This window comes from Lagopus muta, chromosome 4 (genome assembly GCF_023343835.1).
Source record: "Lagopus muta isolate bLagMut1 chromosome 4, bLagMut1 primary, whole genome shotgun sequence".
Classification (NCBI taxonomy): domain Eukaryota; kingdom Metazoa; phylum Chordata; class Aves; order Galliformes; family Phasianidae; genus Lagopus; species Lagopus muta.
Genome location: NC_064436.1, coordinates 11,220,916 through 11,244,975, shown reverse-complemented (window position 1 = coordinate 11,244,975; position 24,060 = coordinate 11,220,916). Strand labels below are relative to the sequence as shown.

The 24,060-nt window shown below is 38.2% G+C and overlaps 1 protein-coding gene across 7 annotated transcripts in view; it reads right to left on the bottom strand.

Moving 5' to 3' along the window:
• The window catches only part of GAB1 (GRB2 associated binding protein 1), a 98,159-nt gene that overhangs the window by 9,699 nt on the left and 64,400 nt on the right, over nt 1-24,060 (bottom strand). For 4 of the 7 annotated variants that reach the window (XM_048941050.1, XM_048941055.1, XM_048941049.1 and 1 more), the window contains exons 3-7: nt 20,677-20,890; nt 17,962-18,042; nt 13,197-13,801; nt 11,270-11,355; nt 10,760-11,063 (exon numbers count right to left, since the gene is read on the bottom strand). In XM_048941050.1, coding sequence (XP_048797007.1) covers nt 10,760-11,063; nt 11,270-11,355; nt 13,197-13,801; nt 17,962-18,042; nt 20,677-20,890 — 1,290 coding nt within the window. The remainder of the gene's footprint in view (nt 1-10,759; nt 11,064-11,269; nt 11,356-13,196; nt 13,802-17,961; nt 18,043-20,676; nt 20,891-24,060) is intronic. The other 3 variants (XM_048941051.1, XM_048941056.1, XM_048941053.1) reach the window with 2 other exon arrangements.

Genomic DNA, 24,060 nt, shown 5'->3' with positions numbered 1-24,060 from the left:
GGGTAATGGAATAATTTAACCAGAATGTACATTAGAACCTCTCTACTCTTGCAGCCAAATCATGTAGGCTGAAATGACTGAAACCAATTGTATTGAGAGGTAAGCACAGCCTTAGGAATCTGGGTCTGCGAGTCATTATTTTTGTTTTTAGTAAAGGTTCAATGTGGTCTTGTGCAGTCAAACTCCCTGAACTATATTATCACTCCCATTTGCAAAATACAGATATTACCTAATTGCCTTCATACTTATACTTCATACTGCTGCGTACTTAATTTTGAATTCAGAAACTGTTCTGAGACTTTGTGAAGTGCTATATAAGTAAGTACAGGTCCCTGCAATATTTCTTTTATGCAACAGACAAGAACATACAAGATGTTCCCGCATAAAATAGACACATGGAGTTCTTACCTCTTCCTGCTGAAAAACTGTTCAGTCTAAAATAAATTTGGTGGCAAATCAGCTTGTTATTATTGGGATAATGGAACGACCTTAGTTTGCCACAGGTAATTAAAATATTTGTGTATTTCCCTCCCCCCACAAACACAAAACCAAAAAGCCTAATCTCTTCTGAGTAGCTCACCCTGCAACAGAAAGACCTGACATCAAGGAAAGGAAAAGGAGCTGTGGAGAAACCACAGTCATGAAACATGTTTCTTGTTTCGGTCTGCACCGCAGAATTCTTCCACCCTGGGTTTTTTTTTGTTCATGAAAAAAATAAAAAATAAACTAACAGAAATCCCTTTGATAATACTCTTCACTCCATCAAAAACCACATCATAAATAAATGTGTCAGTTTTAAAAACTGTCATTCACTGTCCAAAAATCGGCAGTTCCTCCACTATCTTAGTTGCTTCTTTGAACAAAAATACATGTTTTTAGAACTTAAAAAACCCAAGTCTCACAACTGAAGATCCTGCTGCTGAGCCAGAGTAACCTTGCTGCTTTGCTCCTCAGAGCTTTCAGAAAAGCCCTCAGAGTAAAGAGCTGAATACAATCAACAGAAAACGCAGTGTACCTGTACAACAGACTGTTCTTCACCATTAATTCTCAGAAAAAATCTCCTAAAAAGTGTCATAGGGCCCCTCTTCTAGTCAGTTTTCTGCAGGAGAAAATGCACGAGGTCTCTGTGGAGGGCACGTGGTTCCACTTGGCATTCCAGCTCCAGGGTCACTACAGAATGCGCTTCCAACGCTGTAGGTTTAGGCTCACAGACCCAAGCTGACCCAAGCTAATTATTCAGGCACTCAACATATGACAACATCTAATTTACAACACTATCCCGGGAAAGGTAAGCCTGGGTCTACAATACAGTTTATTTATTTATTTTTAAAACTGACAAGGAAACGAGACAACTAAAAAGCCCGCTAGGAAAAAAAAAAGCAACAAAATAAATACGTTGTGGACAGTGAAACCAATCAAACAAGAAGTGAAAATTAACACGTTTTTGTTGTGCAGTGAAATCAGCACTTGTGAAATGCAAAATGCTACAGTTAGAAAAAACCCTCAGTTTCTACATAGTGATACAACCGTGCAAGGGCACTGTGAGATGAAACAGATCTAAAGCAGCCCAGTTCTCTGAGAAACGGCTGCTAGCAAAAACTGCCCAGTAGAACAGGCAATTATGAATCCAGCATTAGAGTGCACTCAGACGGCATGAATTCTGCTCCTGGCATTTCAGCATGTGTCAATGCTGCCTTTGTTTAAGAATTCATCAGGAGAAGAATCACTTGTTTGACTTTGTTTCCAATAACGGTTTAAGTTAAAAAAAAAAAATTCTTTCTTCATTAATTGGCTGATGCATTCTCTTCTTGTTTTCCATAGAACACGTGACATATGATGCCGGAGACAGGCAGTGGGAAGGTGCACCACTACAGCCAAGTCCTGTATCAGAGTAGTTAGGCCCTAACATTTCTTATTTTAAGGACACAAAAGGTAATCATTGAAGAGCCTCATTTTGCTTTCAGGCTTTAACCTTCAAGCACTACTGCTAACAAGACTTCTGTTAAAAATTTCTGTTACTTTTTGACTAGTTGCTTGCTGCCAATGGATTTTACATCAGGAAATTGCAAATATCCTCATAAAAGAGGCCAAAAGACTCCTTAAGCACCAGCTATTTAGGGCTTACAATTTTAAAGTAAATTTACTAATGTGACATAAAATTTGAGAAATGTGTGATCTGTTAATGCTGTTTCCTGGCCAACAGGACTCTAATCCTCACGAGACAAGGAGATCAGATGTAGGAATGCTACAGCAGTGCTTTACTTGGACTAGAAGGGGGAGAGCAAAAGGAAAAAACAGCTATATTAGTGTCCTGCATCAACAGAAGTACTTTTAGAAAGGCGTAACTAATAACAGTTTTCAGTTCCCATTAAAAAAATATGCATCTCTCTCTATGCATTCAGAAGAAGCTGAAATGTGCAGAGGTCCAAGAACACCAGTACTCTAAATCATTGCGGTTTTTTCCTTAAAAAAATATTAATAATAAAAAAAGTCAAGTCTGAAGCTCAGTCCCACAGGGTTTATTATTTGACTTTCATTTCTGCAGAACAACCTCCCCCTTTCGTTCGCTTCCCCTTCCTCACCGGAGTGAACTCCTGAGTACATGGGCTTCAACACAGAGCTCTACAAATATCCTGAATTTGCTTTTTTTAAAAGGTTGTTTTTAGAAAGACTGTTTCCCGCCAAGGTCTCCTATTCAGAAACATGCATTCAGTTACACAACATTCATATCCATTCCCACACTAGCACCTAGTAATAAATAGGAGCACAGTATGGTACTCAGATCTTGTCAGTGGTACCACATGGATGATGACAATTAGTCTTCTCATAACAGTAAAATTCAAGTGAAATCAGCTCATGCCTACAATATTATGAATTTTCAAGGCAGTCATCTGAAGAGATACTCTCCAGTTTTCTTAGACACCTTTGTCTCCTCCAAATAGTTCATCACAGAGCACTGGTACTTTGAATACTCCCAAAATTAAGAATGAATTGTAAAAAAAAAAAAAAAAAAAGGCTATGAAGTCAAACTGCATCTGACAGCTAAGGTTCACTGGTATTCATAAAATGTTTGGCAAATGTCAGAAAAACTGTCAGAGAATACCAAAGCTATTAATCATCCAAATACGATTTGACTGCTCTAATTTGCAAGTAGTTTGCCATGTTCATATTTAAAAGTCCCCTACTGCATGACAAATTAAAAGCTTTCACGTAGTGCTTTAAGACCAAAGTGCAGTGTTTTGATGTTTTCATTGACTAGTAGCCTCAAGCGGCACTATCACTCATGAAGTCCAAGTGATACTACTTGAGATTGATTTCATTTTTTCTTTTTAATGAAAAATGAGAAACTGGAATAGCATGACAAGATGTATATCAAATCAACTATGCTTGCATATACAGGCATTAAAACACAGGGAATAAGACAAAAAAAATGTACAAAGGGAAGAAAAAAATAGGTTATCACCAAAGTCCTGTTTCTGCTCTCCCCAGGGTCTCTGAAATTCTGCATTACCATCTCTGCAACTAATATCAGAGTAATTCCTGTAGCTTGTCTTCAGAGAGCTATTTTTTAAATCTTAAAAACCATCAGATTTAGTAAATCAGCTTCATCTGCAACTATGAAATACTCATTCAGCTTTTTTTTTTTTTTTTTTAAACTTGAAATTATTTGTTGTTTCAAGGTTTTGCAAGACCCATCACAGCTGCAAGTTGAGGACTGGTGGATCATACCAAGGCACTACATAAATTTTATTTTAGGCTTGGAACCGAAAGCTAGCCTTGTAGAAATCATTTAGTACTGCCACTGTAAAAGCATAAGATCTAGCTAACCTGAAGGCTTTGGAGACTGAAGATGGGGGGAAAATAAATAAATAAATAAATAAATAAATCAGTACACTTCCATTTATCCTGCTTTAGGAACTCTGCAGAAGCACCAAAACATCCTCAATATTTTTACCTTTTCAATTGTTAAACAAAATGAACGGCAAGTTCATTTCAAGAGAAATTAAACACTTAGATTTCCTGAAATGAAGCATACTTCTGCTCTGAAAAGCAAGCATGAAAATTAGTTTCTTATCCGCTGTTCAGTTCAGTTCTTGTCACTGATTAAAACTGATTGTCATTCACAATTCTTCCATGACTATTTGCCGTAAAGTCTAAGTGAGTGTTCTTTTAAGACTGTACAACAATCATGATAGCACAGAACACTGCAATGTTGCCAAGTTCTGACTTGATCTCCCTTGGCCCCTAATCCTTCCCTTAATTTTTAAAGAAATCTTAGCTGTTGCAAATGCTGTAACTGTTCCTGTGATTTTATTTTGGGTTGTTGGTGTGGTGCTTCTGCTATACTAGGAAAAGCAATATGTTCACACTGTCCAATACAGACACCCATACACAAATATTTAACGAGGCAACTGTTCACTTGGCTATTTATAACTAAACTTCATGATTAACTCAAGTCCATTTCCTTAAGAAAGATTTAGCTCAGGATTTTAAAAGAACTACACAGAACTACAACAATGGGTAATTAGGATTGTAATCCAGAAGCATCACAGTGGGTCCTATTGTAGCCAGAACGTAGCAAACATAGCAGATGCTTCCTGACACACATACGAGTTCCGTGCACAATTCCCTCTTCAAAGTGGACTTGCATTTTCAAACGTAAGGTTTGGATTTTTTTGGTGAAAGAAAGAAGTTTTCTAAGAGGTTAATCTGGCTGAGAGATGCTCACAAATAATCAAGGAAAAGATAAAGTCAAGTCCTGATGAAAAATACATTTGTGTGCTCTGACCATGAATTCCGTCATGAAACATCATAAATGGTAAAGTGAAAAATAAGTGAAAAATGAAAAATAACCAGAGAAAAATCACAGAAGTGTAGGGGTTGGACAGGACCTCTGAAGATCACCTAGTCTAACCCTCTGCTAAAGGAGATTCCCTACAAGTTGTTGTGAAAGAAAGCATCCAGGCAGCTTTTGAGCATCTCCAGAGAAAGAGCCTCCACAATCACTACGGGCAGAAGCAACATTTTCAAAACAAGCACAAGCACAACGTGCAACCAGGTACTTCATCTGCACAAAGAGAAATACATGCATCACTCCCTGTCTCTATGTCCTAATTTACTGCTTTCTCAGCTTAAAATTACCAATACCAAGCAGCAGCTTCTTTTCAAGATAGTTGTATTTGTATGGACTGAAGTTGCAGAAAGCATCTCTACACAAAATTCTGATGACTTATTTCTGCTAAGAAATAAACTTTTTTTTTTTGGGGGGGGGGGGGGAGGGAGGAGGAAAAGGTCAAGAGTCACTATACTACCTATTTGTTTCTCTTGCCATCAGCAAAATACACTGTGAAATTCAACCCAAGACTAGGACTGAAAATCTTGTTAAAAATAGTAGTTAAACTCCAGCAACATTCAGGCAAATATAACTGCCATCAAAAATCCAAGGAACCAGGAATTTAAAATTCTCAACCGTCTGTCGGCAATCTGCTTAGCGATCCTGAATACATTATTCCATCACAACTCCCTGTGACCCTGGAAAGACATCTGCATTAATCTGAACTCTCCTGTAAAGTGTTTTTATAAGAAGGTTGGATCAACAGCATTACAAAAATAACAGCACTGCACTCAGTTTAAATTACACTTAACTTCTGATTTTCATTCCGTGGTGATCGTAGCTTGTTAAATTCAGCCACATGCTCGCAGTTCATATTTTCCTTTCTAGAACCTCAAAAAAAAAATTCACTTTGGCACAAAGATGTGCTTTAGAAAATGGAAGCTGCCAAGCTACAGTAAGTAAAGCACCAGATCAAGACTTGAAGGAAGGTTCCACCACCATTAATTCCATCAACTTGTTTAAGATAGATACTGAAAAAATACATTTTGCCAGCCAAGACTGAAAACACACACAATCTTAAGAACTCTGAACCTTATAGATGAAGAGATGCACCACATATACTAGATACTATATGTCCTGAAGGATTCCTCCATAGCTTTATTAAATAAATATTTTTCAAAATATAAAGATCCTATAATTTTGCTTTAAGGGGACAAACATGATCTTTTACCCCTGAAACAAAACACTTTGGGGGTGTCCTTATCATGCGCAGAGACCCATGGACACCCAATCTCTCTCCCACGCTGCTCAGCCTTGTCCTGACCTACAAAGTACTACTGACCCACCCTCTGCCCCTTTCATTTTTAAGCATGTGCTTTCCTTGATCTAGGACATAACATCGCATTTGTATCGAAGATTAAGATCGTCTTAACTCTCAGATCTCCATGAGGCTTCACAACTTTCTCATGGACTGCCAACACAGCCACTTGAGACCTGCCTGTTCAGTATCTTTCACTACATAGACTTGTTCCCTGTGGAGCAGCGGTGGCAGGAGGCACTGCCCTGTATCACACATTTTGAAGAGCCCTATGAAAGCACATGGTGGAACAGAAGAGAACCTGTCTGTTCCCTGCAGCCTTAGCTTTCTAGGGAGTCTTCACACCTCACTGCATTTATATACTTTTTACTCTACTGGCCCTACTTTCATAAACAGCACTTTTGAAGGAGGAGCACGAATGCGTGACTGCCTCCAAAAAAAAAAAAATAATAAATTGCCACAGAACCACTCTGTCACAGAACCCGTCACAGACTTTTAACAATTCAGGGAATGTGATTTAACTGCAGGGATGGCTGTAACATGTCCAGATAAAGCCTTTTGCTAGCAGCAGTGCTTCGAACTTAGCATCAGGATTGCATGCAACCACGGCAAGCCAAAGAGCCAAAAGCAAAAATACAACGAAGATTTTACATGAAATAAATTATATGTTAAAGAAAACAGCGCTCCAAGAAAACCCACTTCTTTTAAATCTAATTTTTGTCATTCAGTTACAGGTGACTGCGGAAAAAACCTCTGGCCAAATACTCTCCATTTTGTCCCAAGTAACACATCACTTACCTTTTGGTGTATTTCTTTAAAGAAAGAGTAAAGTGTTTGATTTAAGCCACAGGGGCAGGAAGCCAACAATGTTTTGAAAGCACTTTTAAGACTTGCAAATAAGTACTGGAAACTCCCCCTACTTACACATAGAAGGAGTGGTAATCCAGTTAAGTGAAACTACCTGAAAATGCAACCTCAAATTCCTGTGTTTTGTTTTTGTTGTTGTAGTTTTTTACCCCATGCTCAAAAAACAAAGCTCTTCTAGAAACCAGAACAAAATGACACAGGGCATCTCACACCTCATCATGGCTTCTTGCCCCGTCTATTCCTTCTGAAGAACATCTGGCAAAGCAGGGGTGAGCAAATGTCCACGCACAGAACATGCACACAATTTAGTGACTTTCATACATACATATTACCCACATTTAGTTATTGATATTACTGATTTTCATAACTCATTCTTCAATCACAACTGGAACAGAGGAGAGTGTTAACAATATGATGAGTTACCCAGAACTCCACTGCTCTCATGTAAGCACTTGAAGTCATGCACCTTGTAGTCAATGCTGCTGACATAATTATGTCCTCTGCTGACAGATGGACAGATCTTTGTTGCCCAGTTATGTTATTACCCAAAGACCACAGAACCTGAAGTAATCAAGCATTTATTTTGTCTGAGGTTCACAAAACAGAAGCACTGGAAGGGAAAGCAGGCTACGTATGACAGAACAGACTCTGGAATTCTTGCATTTGTTTACTACTATTGCCAAACTCCACTGCCTGTAAAATTCCAAGGTCTTAAAATGAACAAAAAATAGAGAAGATACATAAGCACATACATCTAACAACTAAAAGCAGTGCCTTCCTTTTTCATTTGGTAATTTCTCTGCTATTTCTGTTCTACATTCAGAACCACAATTTTGAAACAAATTTGACAAACTTTCCTGATCCACACAGAAACGTTACTGAGCCAATGTTTAAGATAAAGATTATAACTGTACTTCTCAGTAACAAACACATCTACAAAACAACTGTTTGCTGGCAACACAAATAGTACTTTTGCAGCAGTATCTGCAACTGATATAAAAAAACAACTGATTCTTCTGACAGAAAACACAATATGCCCTCATATGCCCAGAAGCCTTAAAACCAATAAACCTGATCTCAGTAATGGCAATACTGCCATTTTTAGTGATGGTCTACAACAGAAAATGTTGAATTAATCACAAAAAAAAAAATACTAAAAGGAACAGTAATCAGAACTCAACTATTTTAGGTACCATTTGCCCATTTCTACGCCTACCTAGATATTAGGGAACATACTGACCCACTTACTATTTTCTGGGTACTAATTTGTAGCAGAACACCACTGCAGAACATTTAAATAATGCAGAAACAAGCTGATAATAAAATGTGCTAAAAGAACTTGAACACTGAAAAAACAACACAATAGGATGTAAAGCACATACTTGCTTTGATTAAGTAAGGGTCCACTAAATCAGAAGTTTTATTCTATTTTAATTCAAAAAGAACGGAAGTTTTATTTTCCCAAAAATATTTCAGGAAGTTATTTGTGTACCGAAATGGGAACAACATTACCACCCTGGGGCGTCATCATATCTGCTCTTGACAAGACTGGAAAACTTGTATCACTAACGTAATACAATTGAGAGAATTTGAGTATGCCTGCATGTGCATTTTACTAAGGTAAAAACCTCACTAATAAATCAGAATTATTGCCATTCTTGGTAACTCAAGATCTTTCTATGGCATTTGCTTGTTCCCCCAGCCAGTAGGAGCTACACTGGGCACCTCTACACTCATTAGGAGACGTGTTAGCCTTCCAGCCTAAAAAACTGTTCCTTGTTGTTAGTTAGGGCTTCTCATCTGTAAAGCATTTGAGGGCAGGAGAGAAGCGTAATCCTCACGCAGCACTTTCAGAAGGTGAAACACTCAGTTTCAAGAAGAGAGTCTCAAAATTAGCAGTGCTGCCTCAGCAGCCATCTACGTGACTGCCTTGCATCACCAACAGCAAAACAAGAAGCTTTTCAAGATTAAAACTTAATTGTGTTTAAAGTCAAGCACTTCATCAGTTGAATACACAAACCTGAAGTCAGAAAAAAATACTTCAAAGCAGCTCAGTATTTATTTTGAGAATACTTTCCAGCATTGAGTTTCATTCTGTTACTGTCCAGTATTTCTTAAAAAGTAAACAGAGCTACTCTCTGCTAACGCAGCGACAGACAGAAGCAGAGAGCCATGCTTCTGAACAAGGCCATGTTTCACTTTCAGAACACAGGCTGTCAGAATGAGGAGTGGCACTTTGTTTTACACTGAGATGATCTGTATCACAATGAAATTATCCGCTTTGCTTAATTGTACATAAGGGTGTCTTCACTTATGAGGAAAAAAACAGTAATTTAAAGTTTGAATTAGGTCAATATTTTGGATCATCTGATTAAAACATTGATTTTTTTGCTCCAAAATGAAGTCAGCCACTCTCAACTTAAACACTCTTTTCAAATGTGTAATTCTGAAAACGGGAGCTACAAAGTTCTGCAGACACCGACTATCTGTTTAGTTCCCAGTTCCAGAAGAAAGATATTTCTGACAAAATATTTCACATTGACTGGGAAGTCTAAGCTATTCATTACTGATTCTCAGTAAGTACTCTCATATGGAGACATCATAATGATATCTATTTCTTAAGCCTATCACTTCAGTCACCTAAATAATCATTTACTTTAAGGCCAAGTAAACATTGTGCACCAGATTTAAGAGATTTACTCGTTTTTTTCAGAATAGCTTTGGAGAAGCCCTCTAAAATTTGTGCACTCCTCCCTCAATTTTGTCGGCATTACTGCAGCTTCAAAACCCTTGAGTTTTCTCTCACACATTCAGTCATTTGAAATATTTCCACATAGAACCAGTTCTCATTTTGCTTCATGACTGTTCATCTATTGCAGCCTACTTACTGCATTTGACAAACAACGTGGTATCCAGCTCGTGCGACAGAGCAAACATACCTTACAAGCAGGCTTGAATTAAGACTTTGCTCCTCACATTTGGATCTCAAGGAAAGAATACCTATGGTAACCTCATAGCCCACATTCAACATCTTTTCTGCCCCATATGGCTGCTACATCTCAAACACTGGCCAACCTCAACATCAAGTGAGTTTCCTTGTTTTTACGGGTTGAAGTGAAGATAACATTATGTGCTCATCAGCAAACACTTCCTTGAAGCTAATATTATTCTTACAGTAACATATTCGTAAGAATTATTCTGTGAATAAAAAATAATTTTATAATATTTTTAAAAAATAATTCTATTCTTGAATTAAAAAAATACTGCATACCTTGAGTAACAAGTTGCAAAATATCCCACTCATTACTTATTATTAATTGCTAACAATGCTTAGATCAAAAGCAAACACATAAAATAGCTAATTCATCTACATCATACAATGGAACTGTGTATTGACCCTGTACCAAGAGCTGCTACGTCTATGAATTCTATGTTGTTCCTCATGTGCTGTCTCCATTATAAGTTAGCCTGCCGTCCTCTCTGTGTAAAGACTAGAACTCATACTTGAGTGTTAGCAATTCTATGTAATTTCTGAATTGAAATCTAAACCCAAGTTTGTATTTGGCTGTTACTGTGATGTATTATCATCATTAAGAAACATCTTAGTAATTTTGCTCATAAATCGGGCCAAAATTCCTTTGTTAGAATTCCTCAAAAACATTATTTCCCACTAATCAGAAGTTGTAAGAGCTACAATATTTTATTAGATGATAAAATCAACTATTGGATATTTTCCTCACCTTTTCGGTCTGGTTTGAGGTTCCGATCCACTGGCGGTGGTTCACATTTTTCAGCAGGCACTGACCGTCTGGGAGGGGTCTTTGGACTGGACCTGAAACCCATGTGAGAGGGAGGAGGGACTTGCTTTCCAAATAACGGAAAATCAAACGTGCCTGGTGTCATTGGAACATAATTTGTTTCCTGGATGGGTTCAGTGAAGCTGCTGGAATGCTGTCGTGGAGGAGAGTTGGGATTCATTGGGACATAATTTTCATCTAGTTCTTCACTTGAAACACTTCCCACTGTCAACATGCTTCTGTTTTTCTAGAATTAACATATATTTCCTTTAACAAAATAAGTTACGCAATCAGCTGTGAATCATATGAATCTTTTAACCTAAGCTACTCAGATTAATACATTACTTTGAACTGAAAATCATAAACACCGTACACCTTGCTTTTTTTTACACAGAAACAAAAAGCATTCAAGCTCTGTTACTGTTGTCTCTCGTAAGATCACATCATACTTACGAAGTGGTTATGGAAGCCCTCCAATGAATTAGATCTGTCATTCGGAAACGTTCGTGGAATATCATAACAGTCTTGAGAACTAATTTCTAAAGAAATAAGAAGAGAAAGTGGCTATTCATCATTTGTGTTCCCCATCCCTTGGCACCAGTCATTCTGTTTGTTTTTATTTACTGTCTGCTTCTAAGACACCAGGCAAACATACCTCCCAAAGCTGTGGCCAATAGGTTTTATCCACAGACTTGAGATGACTGTGTTCATAAATGAACTCAGCACTTGCCAATCAACTTGAAAATCTTATGTTTTCCATATCAGAAAAAAAAAAAAAAAAAAAGAAAAAAACCAGTATTTTTTCCTTTTAAAGAACCAGCTACATCTTCCTTTCAAATAGGCAGGCATAAAACTTTACTGTAAGAGCCGTATCTTTTGAGATAGAAGACCCTCATGAGAAACCTACTATAAAATAAACAAACAACAGGTGTAATTTAAAGTCTAGAGTGATGTCTTCTGACTGAATACACTTGATTAGAAAGTGCTGATTCAACAGAAACTGATTCACTGCTATAACAGGTAAATTCTTCTTTTATCCCACCACTCTTCTCTCAACTCCCGTGTAGGCTTCCAGGGGTTTTCAGATTGAATAAGTGACAGAACCAAAGTATCTCCTGCTTCTCAGGGCCCTGGCTCTCAGCACTCCACATTAAGAAGGTCCTCACCTTCGTGACTGCCTCTCTGGAGCACTGGGATGTTCGTGAAATACTTTGTCCACAGGTCCTGGGTCTCACTCACTTGTTGCAGGCAACAGCTTGCATTACTTCTCAACAAGCCTGTTTCTACTGACAGTAAGACAGAAACTCGAGGGGAAATTCTGTTCTATTCTCCTCTTGACCTAGACAAAGAACTCCAAAGGCTCTCCCCCCCACCATCACCTTCCTCATTTTTGCCTGCCATCCCACAAGCACTGTGTAACTTTCCTCACAAACATCAGCACCAGCATCAATCAGTATAAAATTAGACTCTGAAAGTCACATCTTTATACCCACTGCCTCAGGAACCTAAAATAAATGAAACTCTTAGACCTAAAGTTTTTAGTAAGACAACAACAACTGCTCTCTGTAACAGTAAATATCACTTTCTGAACTCAGCCTTTCACTGCATTTCTTTACTTTAAATCTGAGAGAATAAGAACAGGAACAAAAACAAACAAGCAGAAAAACAAGACACGCGAAAATCTTTCTAAAATAGAACTAGCCCCACCAGATTTGCTAGTACCCAGAAATACACCCAGCTGCTGAAAGAAAAACAACACTAACGCATTAGCAAGTCTGCAATGCTGGCATTTAAACTGCTAGAAGGAACAACTTCAATTTTACTTTAAAAGCTTTGTATACACACCTAACACAAGGAGAGAAAGCTTTGTGGCGTCAATAACCAGTTCAGGGTTGATTTCAAAGCTCTTGGTGCATACCAAATTTCACTGAACTTCCAGCTTCTGCAGATTTTGGTCACTATGTGTGAACCTTACATTGGTTGTTCTGACAGACTGATAGCAGCAGTTTTCAACTCAGCTATACAACCCTATTAGCAAAAACAATGCCTAGTTTTCCACTGCTGTTCTGAAAGACTAATAGAGCCACTGAAATGTCTAGCACTTCAAATACGTCCAGCTAAAGCTGAATGCCAGTGGAGTAGCCTTTATCAGTGTTCTGCGCTTTGCTATTTCAATGCTTTTCCTCTAATCAACATGTCTTTCTCTGGTTTCTTATATATTTTAGACTTCAGTGAGTGCTTCGTGAAGTGCCACACACTTGCTTCTCGAGGACAAAAGCAACACAATTCCACTCACATGTAACTCATCTTTCTTCAAAAGACTAATATCATTGAGCATTAAAAGAATCTGGAAGAGCAAAGTAAAAGATGGAGCACTGACCTTTACGAAAGATATTCAAATCTACAGTTGAAATGGTGTTACTGCGTGAGGGTGGTATTCCTGCTGTAGGGATACAATAGCTACTATCAGTATCTGAAGCTGTGCGAGTAATGCTACATGTTTCCACAGGAGATCGATCTGCAGCGTGGTGAGGTTTTGGTGGCCGAGGTGGAGGAATATCTGGAATAGTATCCAACTTTGTAGTCTGAGACAATGTTCCTTCTGGAAAAGTTCGTGGAATCTGGTAAGTACCTCCAGGTGTAGGGGGAATGTCGTAACTAATGGAGATGTGCCTCATCTGTGCATCTAACGACGACGTCGCTGATGGCGTATTGAAAACATGCTGCTCGCCTTCTGCATCAGTCCCCGTTGGAGATGCTGCCTTCGGTAAAACATCTTGGGAGTAACTCCTGGGCAGGTTATAAAGGCTGGAGTCTGCCAACGGTAGTCCAGTACGAGAAGGCGGAGAGTCATAGACACCTTGCTGCTGAAAAAAGCCATTCACAGCTTGCTTGCTCATGGATGGAGCAGGGTTTTTGTGGGAGGGCACATTATCATTGCAGTCTGTTTCAGAAGAGCTGGATTTTGCAGAGTCAGCGTGAGATCTACACACAAGATCAAGAGATTCAAACATTGACGAACACAAAGAAAAGAAACATCAAAATAATTTTTAAGATGTTTAAAATTTACTTCCAACTTCCAACATTTACTTCCAACTTTTAAAAAATGAAATGCAGGAACCCAATTATGAAACAAACTACTTCGGAAGGATTCTAAGTTATTGCACATACACAGACCATGCATGTGAAATAGATAACAGCACAAGCACGTAACTTTAGCAGCAGCTCAGCAAGTTGATATTTCATAAAGCAAGTGATCTCCAGGAAGATGTCAAGACAACCTAAAGCAAAGTTTGTTTATTAAGGTAGTTGAAGGTGGGGTTCAATTTTTTATTCTTTTAATCAGCTCTGCAAACTAGCAGCACTTCAACAACACTGAAAAGTGAAAATGCATTCAATCCTTGAGTTCACAATACTTGCTAGTTCTAACCAGTATGAAAAAATATAATTAAGAATGGCTGCTTGCAACACCCTGAAGTTATCTACTAACCAAATAAAACTGATTCGAGTATTTTTTTTTTTTTAATGCATTATAAAGAAGAGAAAAAGACAGAGAGAGAAAAATCCATGTGATATATGTAACAACAGAGTGCTTTTTTTTCCTGAACACCAGTTAAGGCCACATCATTAGGCAAAACGGCACAGTTGTTTGCCTTTATTTCTTTGGAACAACCACTTTTTATGACAACAGCTCTCATTATTACTGGTAATAATGGATACAACTGCCTTTTGGTTCAGTGTTTTGTTGACTTTTTTTTAATGGGGGAGGGTGACACCTCCCCGGTTACCTTGCCCCAGGAAGAGAGATTCTAAGTTCTGAATGCTTGCTTAAATGCAAATGAAGACAACTGCAGAAATACTAATGTAGGAAGAGGTAATACAGTTTTTCCACCATATCCTGGTATTTCCTTTTATCATTACCACAGAACCATTTCATTGTTTTTGTTTATAAATACGTACATGCATACTTCAGCACGTGTGCAACAATGAATGGCTGGTATACTACTCTCAATAAGCAATTGGTCAATTCAATTTACAAAGCTGCTGAGAAATAAAATATTCAAATCAACACTATTTTTCCTTGAAGAGACTCTTGTTCTACAGGTGATCAATTTGTCAGTAAAATCAAACATTTCCTTACTTCAGCAACAGCCAGATTCTTACCTCCCAGGGTTCTAGTAACCTGGGGAGAAAGGAATTCAGCTTAGCAATTCATTTAGGTTTCCTCTTCATTCATTATGGAGAAACCGATACAGTGTGAAACAAGCCTTTCTTCTAAGAGATCCACCTAAAAAATGACAAATGACTCCCTAAGAGCCTCTCTGTGCCAACTCTCAAGGGAACGGATGTTATTAGTTTAGACTGGACATTAGCAGTCAAGAAAAATGTTCTTCACCTAACACATTCCTGTTGTGTTTAACAGAGTTGATACTATCATCCATCAGCCTGGTCTTCACCGGCTTTAACTTATGACATACTTTTCTATGTATTTTTTTTTTGTTACTTTATATATATTTTTTCATATTAAAATATATACTAATTTTGCTCTGGTTACTATTTTGAATGTAGATTTAAGTTCTCCTTCAACAGTCAGAACTGGTTTCCACGTGACATGGAAAACTAACCTGCACTTAGTTTAACAGACTCCCAAATATTCTCATTAAGTATTTACCCTTGGCAAAAGCAAGGAAGTCAATCTTCCGATATTCCTTGTACCATCAACTTTGTTCAGTTTACTCTGTCTCAGAGCTTAACAAGTTCTCTAATGAACTACTGCAAGTTTAACACAACTGCAAAAAATACAGCACACAGGATGGAAGGAACTACGTAAGGTTACAGAGTGCTTCATCAGTTGTGAAAATATTATGTGATCAGATTGTATCTTTGATGCAGCCCTTGCACTTGAAGTATTCATTCCAAAGTTCTTCTTTTTCAACACACACTCTTCTAGTTCTGTGGCATTCATTTGTACCAAACCCACAGCAAAAGTCACGTGTTTTACTTCAGTGAGCACAGCATGGACAGTGATGTATATTTTAAATGCTAGAAAAATACAGTGGGCAGACATTGACAATTGATTGTAGAACTGAAATTAGTTCCAGTTCAGCAGGATATACTTTTACCTGAAAGTATTTCCAAAACCATGGAATAATATAGGCACTGCTATACGTCTTACCAAAAGCAAACAGAAATGCACATAATAAAAAAAACTGTAGAGTTGACCTCATTTCTCCATTTTTAGCTTGTACACATAGCGGGATCACTTTCATCCATTTAGCCACGTGCCAGAACTCAACCTTTAAAATGTTTTCACACCCAAAAGCAAAGCAAATGTCTGTAATCTTAGCAGTTCTAGGCACAATGGTGGTTTTACAGACATTAAGACACATTATAATGACGCCAAGTCATATTTGACTCTAAAGAAGCAACACATGCAAGCATATACAACCAAAACTCAAGATGCAACAACAAAGCACATACAATATAGTTATCCATCACATGTATGCAACTTAGGAGCTTTCTGGACCCAAGTAAATGCTGCTGCTTCTCTCTTGAGCACTTGTGAAAACATAAGACTTGCAGCCAGTCATTTTCTTAGCTGATATGGTATACATATCTCATTGTAAGAGGGCTTCTATGATTTACTCCACTTTTTTTTTTTTTTTTAAGTGATCTTTTGGAATTGGCTTCCTAGGCAATTGAATTAAGTTTTCAAAATATGAAAATGTTGTAACCACTTGGACCTTGCAACACCAAAAACTAGAAGATGGTCTGAAATAGAGGGCACAAAAGCAGTTTATACCTAAATGAAAACATAACTGACCCTCTGAAGTTTGAATAGATTTCAGAAGTCAGCATTCACCACTGAACACGGCAGAAAGAATACATACTATCTATAAGATTTACATTGTATTCTTGATTCATGTTACCTCAAGAAAAACTAGATTAGCACTACAGATGAGGGACAGATTTTCACTCCTTGTTTTTTAAGAAAAAGCTTCAGATATACAATCTTTGATGATTTCTGCATGTTTTATAACATAAATCATGCAATCACAGAATCTTTTGACTTAGAAGGCACCCTTAGAGATCATCTTGCCCAACACCCCTGCAGTGGACAGACTTCTGCAGCTAGATTAGGTTGCTCACAGCTCGATCCAGCTGGACCTTGAACAGAGAACAGGGCATCCACCACACCTCTGGGCAATCTGTTCCAGTGCCTTACCACCCTTCTTGTGAAAAACTGCTTCTTTACAACCAGTCTAAACATCCCCTCTATTAGTATGAGCCCATCTCCCCTTGTCCCTTTACAACGGACTCTGCTAAAGAGTCCCCTTCTTTTAGCCTTTAGAAACTGAGAGGCTCATGTCCAGCTTATGATTCCCCAGGCCCCCCGAGTCCTTTTTGGCTGGGCTGAATCCCCCACTGACATGGTAAGCATTCATGTTTCTTTGTACTTCAGTTCAAAATAAATGCAAAGTAATATCTAACACAACAACAGCTAACCCTATTTATAATCAGAAGACGACTGTGATATGAACTCAGTATTACCAGGCGTGCATCACATATCTGCAAAAAGTGCTTAAGTGAGCAAACTGTTCTTTACCCAGTACTGAGAACTGTACAGCCTATCAGTCCCGAAGAACTGGGTGTTAATATCCATGGAGCAGAGATAAAGTACCAGGGGCAAAATAAGAAAGCCTAACACCATGTACTAAAATTTGACTGCTGACAGAAACCCAGGAGAAAAGATTTCAAGCCAGACAGTACACAACATGAAAAAATGGGCTGATTGTCCGTCAGACCACTCACCCTTGCAAGCTGATTCTTTTTGCAACTGCAGAAACAAATATGTCAGACTAAACAGAATAACGATAAATAAAGTGGCAGATAAACTGCTCTTGTATGCCAACAATCTGGGACAGAAACAGCAAGCATAGTAGAAATGTGGATAAATAAGTAAATAAAACAGCTCTATCTTAATTACAGCTATTTTCAGAAAATGGAAGCCAAGTTTCCATAGTTTTTTTTCTGTTAAAACTGAACACCATGCAAGACGTATTCCAAACAATATTTTCAGGCAAGTTAATGGCACTGCAATTAATTTCTCACACACGTTCCAAGAACAGCTACTGTTCACTCACTGCAGTGGAACCTTTTTACTTTCAAAGTCTTCTAAGAGAAGGTATTCCTGCCCTTCTTCAGAGATAAAGGGTGACCCTTGGCTGTTTCATAGACACAAGAAAAATGAGGAAGACAGTGTTATTTCCATATACATCTTGAATGAGCCAGAACAATAAGACTTTCGGAAACAGTCCCTGGCTTCTTTTTCTTATTTATGGTCCAAATATGAACGTCACACTCTCACTAAATGCTACAGTTAAACAATACTCTTTTTCAAGCCAACAGTGATCAGAGCCTAAAACTATTTTAGACAAAATACAGCATGATAATTATAACCACAAGCACTGTGCTCAAACTATTCTAATAAGACTATATGATGCACTGCATGACACTGTAAGAAACATTTTGAAGTTATTGTTAGTTTTGACACATAATAACTAAAAATTCTGAAAAGGGAGGTTGACCGTGGCCTCTAGATTTCTCAGTTACCCATCTCACCTGAAAAAAGAATAATTCCAAAGATTTTTTTATAGAAAAAACAGTGCTTCCCAGATTGTCCACTAAGTACTATGCAAAGTTAGAGCAGAAAACATTCCTTCTTTTTTAAAATCTAAAAAGGAAACAATGCAGAAAAAACCACTCAAGCAACAAAAACCATATATAAAACATTAAAAATTAAATATTAAACAACATCCATCTACTATTGCTTTGCTTTTAGTTAACATTTACACAACTTTCCCCCAGTTAAAATAAAGGCTGTATGAAATAGATGCACGTTCCACATCTGGAAATGAATAGGAAAATGATGCAGACATTTAGTGGATTATGGTAATGTACTTCGTGCCCTGCAACACCATTTTAGTAACATGCTGTGCAGATACACTAAGCTGTAATTCCATAGGAAAACTGAATATATCCTGCGTATCAGACCAAATCCAGTGAAACACCTGCAATCTTTTTACATGACAGGAGCAATCATGGAAAAACTCCAGCGCGACTACTGCTTTGAATTTTCATTATTAAATCCTTCTTAATAAACAGACATAGCTATTTAGTGAACTTGCTTAAATATAGAACAGTACAAGTCCATACCATTCTCCACTGATAACCTTGCCAATGTTTCATCGCTTTGAAATAAAGAAACTTATTACTTTAACAACCTCTGTGCTCCCCACGACTTTATTCAGTTCTTCTTTCAGTTCCCTTGGCATTTTTAACTCCACTGGACATTCTGTCTTCCCCAGACATTCAAATATCTTCTCCCGTAACCACCTAAAGTCTTCCTCAAGTAATTTTGGAGGTTATTCAGACTCCATTCTTTGCCCCCTTCTGTGTCCCCTTTATGGTCTCCTCAGACTTCCTTGTCTCTACTTAAGTCATACAACCGTACAAGTACAAGAAAATCAACTACATATCCCAGCCTCAATCATTCTTAAAAACACCCCTCATTTGTGCTGGAAATCCACTCTGTGCCCATCCCTCGTGAAAACAAAGGGGTACTCAGACATTTCTGATGACTCAGAGCTCTGAAACGAGCCAAGATTTATCTGCCAAGCCATTATGGAAACAAAACCAAAAGTTTTGATAATTTTTGGCAGAAACTATGACATACCTATCAGGCACCATCTAAACATGAGTAAACATTTAAAATTTCAATATTCATAGCGCACATTGGATTTCCCCTTCTCTCCAGGATGCTCTGGGGGCGTGCCATGCTGCCTCTAACTTGCACATTTCATACACCAGGGGAACTGTAGGCTCATTCCTCCATTTTACAATGAGGATTGTAAAGGGCGGATACTTTTCTACCATGCAATCATCAGCAAACAGAGAAAGAAGCTACTCGGGCACAAGAGCAATATAAAAATGCCAAGGGAGCAGAGAGCATACGGCTCAGGTAAAACTGCCAGAGCATCAAGCTGTTGATGAAGAAAGCACTGACACTAAGATGTATGGCACTAAGGCACCCTAAGAAACACTTAGAAAGCTGCTTTCCAATGATAGCTCTCCTCAGCCTTCAACGTGCTTTCCTGCAATAATAAAAAGAATATGCAGTTTTGCATATTTATGTGTAGATATTCCAGCACATTTTTATTTTAAATTAATGCAGAAGAGCAGCTTGCAAGAGATTTATAACTTCATCCCAAAGAATACTCAAGGTTGAAAAGGACCTCTAGAGATCACCTAATCCAGCTCTTCCAATACCTCTAAGAAAAGGGGATCTCCAAGAGGGGTGAGGCTCCCCAGGGCCTCATTCAAACAAGTTTTGTTTGCTTGCTTTTAAATCTCAAAGGACAGATTCAACGAGGTTCCTGGGCAGCCCATTCCAAGGGGTGCCACCATTATCCCCTCTGAAAAATCAGTGACATTTCTTAGATGGTTACCATAGATTATATATCCTTCTCTATAGAAGATGCTGGAAATTTATCTAAGGTAAAAGTAGCAGTGCATAATAAACATACATTTCTCCCAGCCTAGAACCACTACACTAATCTGATGCTTCAGATTAGGAATTACTCTCCCTGCTTCTCAAGACTGCAGTATGAATCTCATGTTCCAACACCTCTGTATTGCGATAAGTTCAAGAACATGAAAGAGAAGCAAAAGTTGCAGCCAACTTCTCCCACTGTTTACGGGCATCCAAACTTTCAGTGACTTAGTACAACAAAAAAATGCTTTTAGCACTAACATTCTTGGCCTGTTCAGAAGTGTTATTAAGGAAAACCATAACTTACCTCATTGGTTCGGGTTTTTTACTCTGGCAGTTAATTAGCAGTAGGTAGTCCTGAGGATCTTCTTGACTAGAGGAAGACTCCAGTGGGGGGATGTTAATAAGCTGATAAGGAGGAGGTAGGGAAGATTCTGCTTGCATGGAAGGCGGTGAAGTGTTGATGGGCAAGGGTAACTCAGCAGATGCTTGTAAAGAACTGACTGGGGGCTTCACAGCATCTGCAAACACAGAAGCATACTGCTTTACACAGTTAAGAAATGGTTTTAACAACACTACCAAAATATTTGTTAACAGAACATCAGTTTCTTTGGATTTGTTTTTAAATTCAAAACTGTACAATCAGTAGGCATAAGGAAGCCTTAGTCTTGAATATTAAGGCTTGTTACAGAGCAGACACGGACCCATAGGTTGTTACTTGAATTTGGTAACCTGAGTCACTATTTGCTTATGTTCATCCAAGATCACTTCAACATTTGCTATTACTCATCTGCTGAGAACCGGCCTCTCAATAGCTGAAAAGCAACAGGAAAGAAGCTGCTTTGGCAACGGAAGTTTCTTTGTAAATAAAATAATACAGACATACAACAGGTATCATGTTCCAATAGATGTCTTTTTACGTACTCCAACTTCTCATTTTGGCGCAGTAAATGCAGCTATATGTGCTTTTATAAGCATTCTCTACATAATTCTTACCCACTCCTAATCGTATATATATGTATATATATGTATATATATGTATATATATATATATATATATATATATATATATGTACATATATATATACATATATATGTATATATATACATATATATGTATATATATGCAGATTAATGTATATTTTTTCTTTCTTATTAAATTATCTAGGAGATAGAAAAATACTGACACTATCAAACATGAAGCAATCCTTCAATTTTTCTTTCTTTCAGCAATTCATAGATTACAAACAACATAGTTCAAAGTACAACTTCTCAGCTATTTAGACTTCCTCGTTCTTGCAATTCATTGTACATTCTCATTTGTGCATCCCAAGAACGGGCACTGACTACTAGCATTTTTATAACAAACATATTATTCAGGAAAAAACTACCCTTTTTAGACTTAGAGGGTAGTTCGGGACTAAAAAGAAAAAGCCCATGTCATCCAACTTCAGCTTCCCAGCACCATCCTGGGAAGAACCAGATGAACACATGAGAACATAGCCCTCCTGCTTCCAGTTCTGTCTATACAAGGTACGAGCGATTTAGACATGGAAATAGGAAGAAAAGTACTCGCTTTGAACTCCCAGAGCACTTGCACAGGCTCAGAAATTAAATCCCACCACACCCACGTGGGTGGAAGATGTATGAAAATTTCTCAACTTGGCCTACCTGAAAAGGTAGGAAAGCCTAAAAAAAGTTTTTACAAAAAAGGTTGGACTTGAGCTCTCCAGTAAATTAGTTAGCATAACAAAGGGAACACCAGACTGCACCCAGTGATCACACACACACACACACACACACACACACACACACACACGAGTAAAACTGTTTCTTTGCTATTTTTTAAAATATTAAAATGTGAAAAATATACCATTTAAAAACTTCAAGAGCTCTATGAAGCTCTCATGAGACACCTACATTAAATACAACTGATCTTTATTTATTCCCCTTACGCTTGAAGAGAGAGGCATCAGAATGGCTGTAACAGGCACACATTGCTTGCTTGCTCCTAGAAAAGAAATAGTGGGAGAAGGGAAAAGGAAATCTTCATCACCTCCAGAACCAGGGACCACAAAGCCAAGCGTATGTATGAGTAGGAGAGAGAGAGAAAAAGGTTTCCTGTCAGTTACACTACCATTCTCCAGGCATATTTAGCAAGAAGCAAGATTCACAAGGGCTTCAGAGTACCCAAGTCACCACCCCCTGTTCCTTGCCCCTGACTAAACAAAACCTTCACACCATTAGGTTTGCTTGGTGCCAATATCACATAAGGAAAAAAAGAAATTAAACAGGTGCCCTTAAAACTTTCAGGCAAGAGAGATGTTTCAATGAGACCATACGTAGTCAGGAGAGCCCAGCAGTGACATGGTAAGATGCATGTCTACATTAACCTCATGTATTTAAACAAAACACACGTTGCCACTCCCAAGAAAAGATTCAGTGGTAACTTTCCAGGGGAAAGAAAACCATCACCACCACAATCAAAAAGCTTGAAAAAGGACTAATGCATCAGCCATGTTCAGAGTATGAAAGAATGACATCGTGTTACAAGAAAAAAAAACAAGCCTGTGAAAAAATAAATTAAGTTAAAGGTTGGCTATACAGTAAATGGTGAAAGGAGGTTATGTGAAGATGACCAGTAGGCTAAACATACAGGCTCAGATCTGGAACCTCTAAGCCTGCAATGCCCATCTACAATAGCGGCATGTCACAGACAAACTGAGCAGAAGCAGCAAGGCAGGCCTGGCATCACGCCCTTACTACCTGGCTCCCTACAGCTTCAGAACATCCCACTGCAGAGGTTGCATCCACATTCTCTGCTTACCAGGCTCCAGTAGACTTCTTTCTGAATTTCTTATTGTTGACATTTTTTGAGCTCCACAACAGCCTGTAGCAATGGTTCTACAAGATACTACGATATTACACATCATGAAGAACTACTTGCTTTAATTTTAAACCTGCAGCCTGGTACCTTCATTTCAGCTCCTCTCCTCAGAGAAGCACAGAACAGTCATTCCCTATTCATAATATCCATTCTCAACTTCGTGGAGCTTTGCCACTGCTTTACTGACTTGGTGCTGCTTAATTTTTCTTGGTACAGAAACTGCCTCACGGCAGCACTTGTTTCTCTTCACCCTCACTTCTCACAGCCCTACTGATTCCCTAATTCCGTTCTCAGAAAGGAAGCCAACTGTTGCGTAAAATGTAGAAAATTTGGGACATACTTATTAATTTATAAACACCCAACAATGTTTCATTCTATTTCGATCCTAACCACTTACATTTGATTGTTGCTGAGTATTGAAGTTAATGCTGTCAGACTGCCCAGAAGGCTCCGAGCAAGGATTTGGAGCCCAATAACATTAACGGATCATTAAGGTCATTTTCCTCGTGACAAGATGCCACATTTACTTTGACAGATATAATTTGACAAAATCCCCGAGTCCTTGCACAGACCTGTTTTATTCACTTACTTGTTTTTCCAGGCATTTTGTGTGCTAAGAGGAGCAGGCTATCGCCTGATTTCAAGGCCATTTGAACGCAGTTTCACGTAGTTCACCTGCCGGGCCACTTATTTGCTTCATGCATTCAACCTATTTCAAATTTTACTACCAAGAAAACAGTCAAGTTAATGACTGATCACTGATCAAATAAATCTTGTTTGCCTATCCGTACCTTCCCAAACACT